Below are 11,651 nucleotides of genomic sequence, written 5' to 3'. Positions count from 1 at the left end.
CCAATTAGGCAGCTTTAAAATGACTGTGATACTCAGCTCCTTCTAGACATTTACTGGTGTGGTTACAAACATGGTGAAGGCAAGAGAATGGTCCAGGAAGACAAGAGAAGAGGTGATTTCTCTTCACAGGAAGGGCAATGGCTATAAGAAGATTGCAAAGATGTTAAACATACCAAGAGACACCTTAGGAAGCATCATTCGCAAATTCAAGGCAAAGGGCACTGTTGAAACGCTACCTGGTCGTGGCAGAAAGAAGATGCTGACTTCGACTGCTGTGCGCTACCTGAAGCGTAGAGTGGAGAGAAGTCCCCGTGTGACTGCTGAGGAACTGAGAAAAGATTTGTCAGATGTGGGTACAGAAGTTTCAGCCCAGACAATAAGACGCACACTGCGTAATGAAGGCCTCCGTGCCAGAACTCCCAGGCGTACCCCCTTGCTGTCTCCAAAGAATAAGAAGAGTCGACTGCAGTATGCCAAAAGCCATGTGGACAAACCACAAAAGTTGTGGGATAGTGTTCTGTGGACTGATGAAACAAAATTAGAACTGTTTGGGCCCATGGATCAACGCTATGTTTGGAGGAGGAAGAACAAGGCCTATGATGAAAAGAACACCTTGCCTACTGTGAAGCATGGTGGAGGGTCAATCATGCTTTGGGGCTGTTTTGCTTCTGCAGGTACAGGGAAGCTTCAGCGTGTGCAAGGTACCATGAATTCTCTTCAGTACCAGGAGATATTGGATGGAAACGTGATGCAGTCCGTCACACACCTGAGGCTTGGGAGACGTTGGACCTTTCAACAGGACAATGATCCCAAGCATACCTCCAAGTCCACTAGAGCATGGTTGCAGAGGAAAGGCTGGAACATTTTGGAGTGGCCATCGCAGTCACCAGACTTAAATCCGATTGAGAACCTCTGGTGGGACTTAAAGAAAGCAGTTGCAGTGCGCAAGCCTAAGAATGTGACTGAACTGGAGGCCTTTGCCCATGAAGAATGGGCGAAGATACCCGTAGATCGCTGCAAGACACTTGTGTCAAGCTATGCTTCACGTTTAAAAGCTGTTATAACTGTAAAAGGATGCTGTACTAAGTACTAAGATTGAATGTCACTTGGGGGTTGAATAAAACTGATAATGCTGTGAGCACAGAAAAGACATTTGTGGTTATTTCATTATAACTGTTATGTTATATTTGTCTGACCTACAAGTGCCTCTTTAATGTAAATGTAAGCAAGATGACTGAATGATCAAAAGCAATGTCAAACTGGCCAAAACACTCAATTTCAGTGGGGGTTGAATAATTTTGGCCACAACTGTATTTATGCAGAGAAATGGCAATCGCGCTAGTCGCGGCCGCCATTTTGCCGCCGTCGTGCGCATGCGCAGTGTATTGGCGCCATTTTGCCGAGGATCGCTGGAGCTAATGTGTATGTTTCCTCCAGTGTCCATAAAGTGCATATGAAGCGACGCCATGTTATGGGCAGGAGACAAATCTCTATTGCCATGATCCTGATATGCAATCCACAGGATCATGGCTATACTAATTTGCAGGAGATTACTAAAAATGCTTATTTAAGCACTCGTTCTTGCATGTTGGTATAATGACTACAATGAAAGGTCTCTAAGTTATAGAAAATGCAAATTATGATACTGTGTTAATTGAATATATATGCATATATAAATGCATGTAAAGAGACGTACATTATGCCCATAATTAGAAGCTAACAATCTATATACCAACTATAGTTGCCAATGTTAATTTAGGTATTAGTTGACAATATACAGGGCAAACTACCAGACGCTTGAGGGATCGCTTAAAAGAACACGTGAACAATATTAAAAAGGGTTACAAGGATCACTCCATTACAAAACACATCATAATCAAGACCCGTCATTATTAATATTTATGGGCATAGGAATTATAAACGCACATTGGAGAGGACAAAATAAAAAAAGAGCGACTTCACAATTGGAATCCAAGTGGATATATGAACTTGGATCTTTATACCCTAAAGGCCACAATATTGAATTTGACTTAAATTGTTTCATTGATGATAGTTAATGTGCGTTTATATCATCAGCGATTCTACATTTTATATCTCTCTTTTTTAATTGCCGGGTGTTCTATTTATCCATTTACATCTTTCAGATGAGTGATTATGTACAGACATACTTTTTTGCCGTTGAAAGAGACACTTTTTTGAATGGTATGGATTATATGTGGGTTGACATTGTCCCCATATTGCATACTATCATAATTTGTCATTGCGATTCTATTTCAATTTAATTTATTGTATTTTATTTGTACATGATTTTTAGGTTATTTATCATGTGCTATTTTATCTTATTTTATTGTATTCATTTGCATTCATGTATTAGATTTATTTATACATAAGCATTTTTAACTATTGATGATGCATATATGTTTTTGGGTGCTTTCTGACCATATGACACTGTTTGCTTTTGGATATGTTCTACTGACCTATTTTTAATTTATTTTTAATAAATATATCACATTTTAAATTTATATTATATAATTCCATCCTATTGCAGTAGAAATGGCCATCGCATATTGATATAGTATATGTGCTAATCACCATTTATAGCCTATACCAAATATATGTATATATATATATATATATATATATATATATATATCGTTAGTATTGCTATTGTCAACTAATACCTAAATTAACGCTGGCAACTATAGTTGGTATATAGATTGTTAGCTTCTAATTATGGGCATAATGTACGTCTCTTTACATGCATTTTTATATGCATATATATTCAATTACCACAGTATCATAATTTGCATTTTCTATAACTTAGAGACCTTTCATTGTAGTCATTATACCAACATGCAAGAACGAGTGCTTAAATAAGCATTTTTAGTAATCTCCTGCAAATTAGTATAGCCATGATCCTGTGGATTGCATATCAGGATCATGGCAATAGAGATTTGTCTCCTGCCCATAACATGGCGTCGCTTCATATGCACTTTATGGACACTGGAGGAAACATACACATTAGCTCCAGCGATCCTCGGCAAAATGGCGCCGATACACTGCGCATGTGCACGACGCCGGCAAAATGGCGGCCGCGACTAGCGCGATTGCCATTTCTCTGCATAAATAGCTGTGGGTAGATGTCCTGCTGTAAGCCCTACACCCTTTGAGAACGTGCATCACACGAAACACGTCAGAGGGGCTACAGCACATGGACATCTAGCCACCATCTGTGGCCAACTACATTCATGGTCAGTAGCATCCTTTTTTATCTGATTTGGGAAATAAACCTGTTCAAACTACACTACACTATGTGGTGTCCCTTATTGGGCTCTCTTTGAGAGCACCATCTTCCACAGTGCCTGGATGAACTAAGGGGATTTTTGACGCCTGTACCGAACCCTGGGATTTATTGAACACGGTGAGACGGAGGAGAATATAGAGTGCGATCTGACCAGAACCCTATTGACCGAGATGTTTTGAAGAACATATATTTCTCTACATGCGTATTTTATACGCACTTCTGGTGAGTGCGCAATCTATTTGTTTTAAGGACCCCTACCTCTGAATTGCAACATATCCCTCACAGCAATTGATATGGGAATTTGGACTTTTCTGCACTGAATAGTGGACTGTATTCTACTTTGCATTTTCTGTTTCCTTTTGCATTTGCCTATACCCTTAGGGCATTTATATTGAACACTTAGTTTACGGTACCTTTTATCCTAGCACTGCACCGATCTCTCTCTTCTTTTATTATTCATTGAAAGGTTTGTTGGTTACCTTTTTTTGGTGTTCTAGCGGCTCATATAGACATATTTGGGGTAGCGCTCGCTTTACATTTTTTACTTTTCACCCTATATAAATCTGCTTTAACATACAATTCCTCCCTCCATGCTGCCAAACAAGCCTACTTTGTCACTCTCATCAATAGCTTGTCATCCAGTCCTCGTCTCTTCTCTACTTTTAACTCTCTACTTTCTCCACCTCCACCCAGTACCTCACTCACGGCTTACGAGATTGCAAATCATTTCAAAAACAAGACTGATGCAATACGTAGGGGCATCTCCACTGCACAGACATCCATCCCACTTAGCATACCCTTTACTAAACCTCTCTCAACACTTTCCTCTTTTTTTGTTTTTTAATTGAAATATTTATTAATTTTTCATGTTATTACAAATATCCATAAAAGGAGACACAACACATATAAACATTCATAACATTTCTACATTTCCCCTTCTAAAAACTCTTTTCTTTCCCGACCCATTTCCACCCCCCTCCCTCCCCTCTGCAAGCTCTACCCCACTCTTTTCTCTCGAGGCCCAATGACTTTAGGTAATGTCCTAGTTTATAATTTTCTGTATTTCTCTTTCAATCCTGATTTTTCCCATCTCATATAATATACTCCCATCCTATCTTCCTGCATATGGTAAAATTTTTCCATTCTACCAATCTGGTTTACTCTATTGATCCAGTCTTCCTCCTTCGGCACCTCTGTTTTCTGCCAAAACTTGGGTATCAAAGCTTTTGCAGCGTTTAAGTAGTACCATACTCCTGATTCTTTGTATTTGTTTACTGATGTCTCAACATTGTGTAGGAGGCACATCGTTGGGTCTAACCCTATGTCATTTCCAGTTATTATTTCAATCAGTTTAACTATTGTCTTCCAAAAAGCTTGAATTTTCGGACATTCCCACCATATGTGAAACACCGTGCCCATCTCTCCACATCCTCTCCAACACATTTTTGATTTTTCCCCACTCATCTTATACTCAATACTCGGTGTAATATGCCAACGTGTCAAACACTTATAATTAATCTCCACCTCTCTCATACTAACGTTCTCGTGTATCAATCTAAATATCTTTTTCTGTTTATCCTCATCTAACACCACTTCCATATCTCTTTCCCATTTTGTTATAAAAGTTAACTTTGTGCTTGTGTCTAATTCTGTGAGTATTCTATAGATTTTAGCAATACCGTGCTTCCCATCCCTTCGTGTTTCTAACAGCCTTTCAAACATATTCCACTCCTTTTTTAATCTCAGTGGTTTCGGGAGATTTCCAATGAAACATTTTAATTGATGATATTTCCACTCATCTATTCTAGTAAAAATATCTCCCTTCTTCTCTTTTAATTCTTTAAATGGTCTCAATTCCCCCTCTACCAGAACATCTCTCAATTGGATATCTTCCTTTTTAAACCATCTCCCTGATATCTCATCCTTTCCTGGAGGGAAGTACTTAGTGTTTGCAAGAGGCACTAATATAGAGTTGAATTCCCATTTCATGTTTTTGTGTAAATTATCCCATACCCTTAAAAGATTTAAAGTGTAGATACTTGTGCTTTCTTTAATTCCTCTATACTGTGCTGGAACCCATATCATCTTACTCAAACTAATTCCACTAAGTTCATTTTCGATTTTTACCCTACTTTTCCCCTTATGGTTAAATGTCCAATCATAAATTCTTGCTAAAACTACTGCTTTATAGTATCTTTTGACATCTGGCAGTCCCATTCCCCCTTTCTCTTTAGTCCTACTTAATGTTTCATATGATATTCTTGGTTTTTTAGTCCTCCATATATATCTTGTTAACTTTTTTTTATTATCTTAAAGAAAGCCTCTGGGAGTTTGATTGGAACCATTTGAAATCTATACAGTATTTTAGGTATAATTACCATTTTAACTAGGTTTATACTTCCTATCCATGATGGATTTCCTCCTTCTAGTGTTTTTAATTCTTCCCTGATCTCAATTATCAAAGAAATATAGTTTAATCTATATAAATGTTTATATGAGACAGTAAGTTTTATTCCTAGGTATTTTATATCTTTTTCTCTCTTCTAGATTGTAAGCTCGAAAGAGCAGGGCCCTCGACCCCCTCATGTTTTGCATTGTATTGGTATTGTTCTGTCACATGTTCTGTCCCCCTTTGTAATGTACAGCCCTGAGTGAACTATCGGCGCTTTATAAATACTGTATAATAATAATAATAATATAAAGGGGAATTATTTTTGTAGCTTTTCTTTTTCGCACTTTAGTATATTAATGTTCAGAATCTCTGTTTTTGTTGGATTAAATTTTAGGTTTGATAGTTCACCATACTCCTTCAAGATCTTCATTATATTTGGGAGTGTGATTCGGGGGTTCCCCACATAGAACAATAGGTCGTCCGCAAAGGCCGCTACTTTATGTTCTATAGTTTCTGTCTGAATTTCCTTTACCGCTCCACTATTCCTTATTATTGACAACAGGGTTTCCAATGACAAAACATACAACAAAGGGGACAATGGGCAGCCCTGTCTTGTTCCATTAGACATCCCAATGGGTTCCGACCTCTCCCCATTTACCGTAATGATTGCGGTGGGCTCCCTATATAATTTACCTATCCACTCACGCATTCTCTCTCCAATCCCCAGAGCTTCTAAGTTGTCCATCATAAAGCCCCAGTCCACTCTATCAAATGCCTTCTCGGCATCAATTGACAAGAGCACCACCGGGGCTTTCCCTTTTCTACTTTTCTGAATAAGCATCAGAGTTCTCAACCCGTTATCTCTACCTCTCTCCCTGGGACAAAGCCCACCTGATCTCCATGAATCCATTCAGGCATTAGGTCTTTCAACCTATTTGCTAGAACCTTTGCGTACAACTTGGTATCAGTGTTCAGTAATGAAATTGGTCTATAGCTGGAGCACTGAGAAGGATCTTTTCCCTCCTTGTGAATAAGTACTACATGGGCCTGTAGAGATTCTCTCCTCACCTCCATCCCACCTCCCAGAGCGTTCATATAATTCTTCAGCTTAGGTAACAATAGTTCACTATATTTTTTATAGTACTTAACTGTGTAACTATCCGGTCCTGGGCTTTTTCCACCCCATGTACTTCTTAATGCTGCTTTTATTTCTTCCTGGAAAATTTCCACTTCCAAGGAGTTCAATTGTGCTTCACTTAACACTTTCCTCTCTTGACCTTGCTACTACTGAAGAGGTCACTAAGGTTTTCTCAGAAGCCCTTCTCGCTACCTGCCCCCTGGATCCTGTCCCCTCACAACTACTATGGTCACCCTCTTCATCTATCCTATGCTCCCTCACTCATATCGTCAATCTCTCCCTCTATAACGGGGACTTCCCCTCCCCTCTAAAGCATGCACACATCACTCCCAAACTTAAAAAGCCCTCCCTGGACCCCACCAACCTGAACAACTTAAGACCCATCTCCCTGCTCCCGTTAACCTCCAAACTCTTAGAACGCTTAGTCTACAATCCCCTGAGCTCCTACCTCACTGACAACCTTCTTGACCCTTCACAGTCTGGCTTTCGCTCACTCCACTCCACTGAAACTGCCCTACTAAAACTCACTAATGATCTACTAACTGCTGAAACTAATGGCCACTACTCCATACTCTTACTACTTGACCTCTCTGCGGCTTTTGATACAGTTGACCATCCCCTCCTCCTCACAAAACTCCACTCTCTTGGCCTCTGCTCTCTCCTGGTTCTCCTCCTACCTATCACAGTGCTCCTTCAGTGTTATCTATAACTCTGGCTCCTCCTCTCCACTCCCTCTTTCTGTAAGGGTCCCTCAAGGTTCTGTCCTTGGACCCCTTCTCCATCTACACCTCCTCCCTTGGTCACTTGATAAACTCCCATGGCTTTAAGTACCATCTCTATGCTATTGACACACAAATCTGTCTTTCTACTCCTCACCTCACCCCTTCAGTCTCCTCTCGCATTACTAACCTATCAGCATGGATGTCACTCCACTTCCTCAAACTCAATCTTTCCAAAACTGAGCTCTTAGTATTCCCTCCAGCCCGTGCCCCCTCCCCTGAGTTCTCCATCAAGACCAATAATACAACCATCAGTCCCTCCCCTCATGAAAGGGTACTAGGTGTAATCTTAGACTCCCATCTGTCCTTTCACCCCCAAATCCAATCGCTGTCCAAATCATGTAGACTTCACCTCTGCAACATCTCCAAGATACTCCTATTTTTAACCTCGGAAACCACTACGTAACTTATTCACTCCCTTATTATCTCTCGCCTTGACTATTGTAACTCCCTCCTCATTGGCCTATCTCATTGCAGGCTATCCCCTCTTCAGTCTATCATGAATGCTGCTGCCAGACTCATCCACCTTACTAACCGTTCCGTATCTGCCACCCCTCTCTGCCAATCCCTCCACTGGCTTCCCATTGCCCAACGAATAAAATTCAAAACATTAACAATACCATATAAAGCCATTTATAACTCTGCCCCAAGTTACATCAACAAACTTGTCTCCAAATATCACCCAAACTGTACTCTCCGTTCCTCACACGACCTCCTGCTCTCTAGCTCATATCCTCCTCCCATACTCATCTCCAGAGCTTCCCCCATCCTCTGGAACTCTCTACCCCAATTTATCAGACTATTGCCTACTCTGCTCACTTTTAGGCGATCTCTGAAAACCTATCTCTTGAGGGAAGACTAGCCTGCCCTCAGCTAATAATGGAATCATCTACTCCTCCTACCAGTCTAACCCCCACAGTTACTACCTTTTGTACCACTAGCTGCTCCCTCTTAGATTGTAAGTTCCAAGGATCAGGCCCTCCTAACCCTCTTGAACTGTATTGTCTCCCGTTACATTATAAAACACTGAGAAACTGTTGGTGCTATATAAATCCTAAATAATAATAACTGATTTCATAGAACATAAACACACACAAAATGTATAACATCCCTTTGCATAAATCCTGTAAAAAGTAACCAGCCGCCATCTATCATCATATTATGTCTATGGCCACCAATGTCGATTCCTGAATATATGACATCCTCCTGACCAGACTCTATAGCAGACCTACACTAATTGTCGAGCTCAGAAGGAAGTTCTCACTGTCTGACCTTTGGCTATCGCAATGGTACTGCATACGTCATATTTCAGGTCTATATGCATGCCGGGATACGTAGTTCCAGTCAGTGCGGTTCACAGCAATGTGAGTCGGCGCTCAACTACACTTCCCAGCTGTCCCGGAGTCATTGCGCTTCTTAAGTGTTCATAGTGCTTCCCCGGCAGATGGTAGCTGTGGGCGCGTTCAGTGTCTTCGCTCGCAGTTTAGGAGGATGAATTGAGTCGGCCAGCAATGTTCGGGAGGTCCAGAAGCTGGGTGAGCGGCTCTGGCCGCTCCGGATCTAGTGTCCATTCCCTAGACAGACTCAAGTAAGTGTGTGATAGCGGTACAGCTGTGGCACCAGGTCCCTTCTCTGCTCTTCTGAGCCTTCCTGATCCCTTCTGTGACTTAGGACCATTTCATACTGTCCAGTTTTTCAGTTAAAAAGTGGAAGTAAAAAAAAACAAAACATTCCTTTAAATCCTAAGAGTCTTCACAGCGGTCTGTTGCATTTTTAAAGCGATAGTAAAGTCCTTATACTAATGTACAAAAATGGGCTCTCGCAGGTTTAAGTCATAATTTGCTAATATACACTCCCTACTAGTACATTATTACAGACTTGCCTTCAGGCGGAGCCCTCCAGCGATTCCTTGTCGACTTCCAGCTTTACCTGCTCATCCTTCCGGGTTTCATGTCTTTGGCTGTTTGTGTAGGCCGAGGGAGTCGCATCACCATGGCACACAAGAGCTGCCCGTAAATGTGGTCTGCGCTGTGCATGCGCAGCTCAGAGTACAATACCCACAGACAGGCAAGGGGGGCATTTATGACATAAGAGACCTCTAAGTTCTCTTCTGTTTTAAGAACCCTGCCTGTTTGCGTTTTGTTTTCACTTACTGACTTTACTACTACTTTAACTGCTTCCGCGCAACCCTGTAGCAGTATTTCTATAGCAGAAATACTGCTACAGGGCGGGACGGGTGCTTAAAAATCATGCACATGTGCTACCCGCACCATTACTCGCAATTTTGGCTGTCAATCAACAGGTCCAGCTGGTAATTCCACATTGGCACCCGGCAATCTCTGAGTATCACTGACGGGACAGACCTGTGTATAAACAAGACAGATTTCTCCCCTGTCAGCTCCTGCACACTGCTTTGTATAGCTCTGTATAGCAGAGCCATACAAAGCTGTGTGCTTACAGTGTAAAGCACACACACCGCACACAGTTAACCCTTTGATCACCTCACATGTTAACCCCTTCCTGCCCAGTGCCATTAGTACAGTGTCAGTGCTTTTTATTAGCAGTGATCACTGTACTGGTGTCACTGGGGATGTCGGTGACACCAACTCAGTTCCCCCCAGTGTCAGAATGCCCGCCGCAGTCCCGCTATAAGTCGCTGATCGCGGCCATTACTAGTAAAAGAAAAAAAATTAATTCCAGTATATATACTGCCGTTTGTAAACGCTATAACTTTCAAGTAAACCAATTAATTTACACGCATTGGGTTTTTTTCAGCAAAGACATGTAGCAGAATACATTTTGGCCTAAATTTATGACAAAATTAGATTTTTTTTATTTTTTACTGGACATGCAAAAAGTAAAAAAATATAGTTTTTTTTTTCAAACTTGTCGGTATTTTTGTTTATAGCGCATAAAATAACGCACAGGCGATCAAATACCACTGAAAGAAAGCTCCATTTGTGGGGAAGAAAAAGACGTAAATTTAATTTGGGTGCAGCGTTGTGTGACCACGCAATTGTCAGTTAAAATAATGGAGCACCATATTGCAAAAACTGGCCTGGTCCGGAAGGGGGTAAATCCTCTGGAGGGCAGATGGTTAAAAGTCCTGCATTTTTCGGTGCATGTTAAAAAAAAAAAAATCGCACCAAAAACCCTCCTTCCCATTGAAATGAATACAAAATGCATTAAACATTGCGTTTTTGGTGTGTTTTTTGAGTCGCATGTCCATATTTCACAGGTGCATGCTGATATCAAACAAACCAGAAAATTCAAGGGAAATGTGCCAAAAACACATGCATTTTTACAAAGAGCAGTGGAACAGCAGCTTTATCCTACAGACCAGGGAAATATCCATGTTACAGCAAAGCAGAGGTGCCTTTGTCCAGGCTGCTAGAAACTCTGTCTGAAGCTCTCAGGTGAGCTTGTCAAGGTGGCTCTTCTTTTAGTTAAAGCCTTAGTAAACTTCTGTGTGGTGTTGTGTATTTTTTTTTCTTTTTATCTGGTTCCCTGCAGCTTTGTTTGCTAGTGTGCACTGCATACTAGCACATTATGACAGACTTAGCTGTCAAAGGAAGCCCTTCTGCACTGTGCTGTCAGTGTGGGAGTGCTTGCATTTCTCCCGCTCTTTCCTCCGGGTTCACTCCATACAGCCACTTTGATATCACTCCTGTGCATTCTGAAGGCACAGAGCAGGTACCGTAATGTACAGCTCAGTGTACATTACTGCTGACACGCCGGAGGGTCTCTTCTGCCATAAAAATCCTGCTTTTTCCAGCCATCATCAGATCAAATCTCCAGAAAGTCCAGGTATGAGCTTTATTGCCTGTTTATATTGGTCCAGCTTGGTACAATGTAAGTATGCATATCTCATACCTGATGGGCCACTGGGGAAACTAGTAGTAGTTGGTACCACTACCGTGAGCGCCTCAAACTCCTTTGCTGAGCAGCTTCCCCTTTTCCCACTTACCACGAGGGGTTGCTCGTTTGGCACTGCTTGCATTCATATACACTTTTTTTTTTTTTTTTGCTAGCAGTGAA

General features: G+C 41.2%; 1 protein-coding gene across 1 annotated transcript in view; it reads left to right on the top strand.

Moving 5' to 3' along the window:
- The first annotated feature begins 9,015 nt into the window (after positions 1-9,015).
- Positions 9,016-11,651, top strand: part of LOC149441298 (protein CLEC16A-like) — a 217,975-nt gene continuing 215,339 nt past the window's right edge. The window contains exon 1 of the mRNA XM_089657505.1: positions 9,016-9,201. Coding sequence (XP_089513631.1) covers positions 9,125-9,201 — 77 coding nt within the window. The 5' untranslated portion in view covers positions 9,016-9,124. The remainder of the gene's footprint in view (positions 9,202-11,651) is intronic.

This window comes from Staurois parvus, unplaced genomic scaffold (assembly GCF_062004578.1).
Source record: "Staurois parvus isolate SC_StPar_1 unplaced genomic scaffold, SC_StPar_1.0 ptg001007l, whole genome shotgun sequence".
Lineage (NCBI taxonomy): Eukaryota > Metazoa > Chordata > Amphibia > Anura > Ranidae > Staurois > Staurois parvus.
Note: the sequence above shows the minus strand (reverse complement) of the source record. Positions and strands in the feature narration are given on the sequence as shown.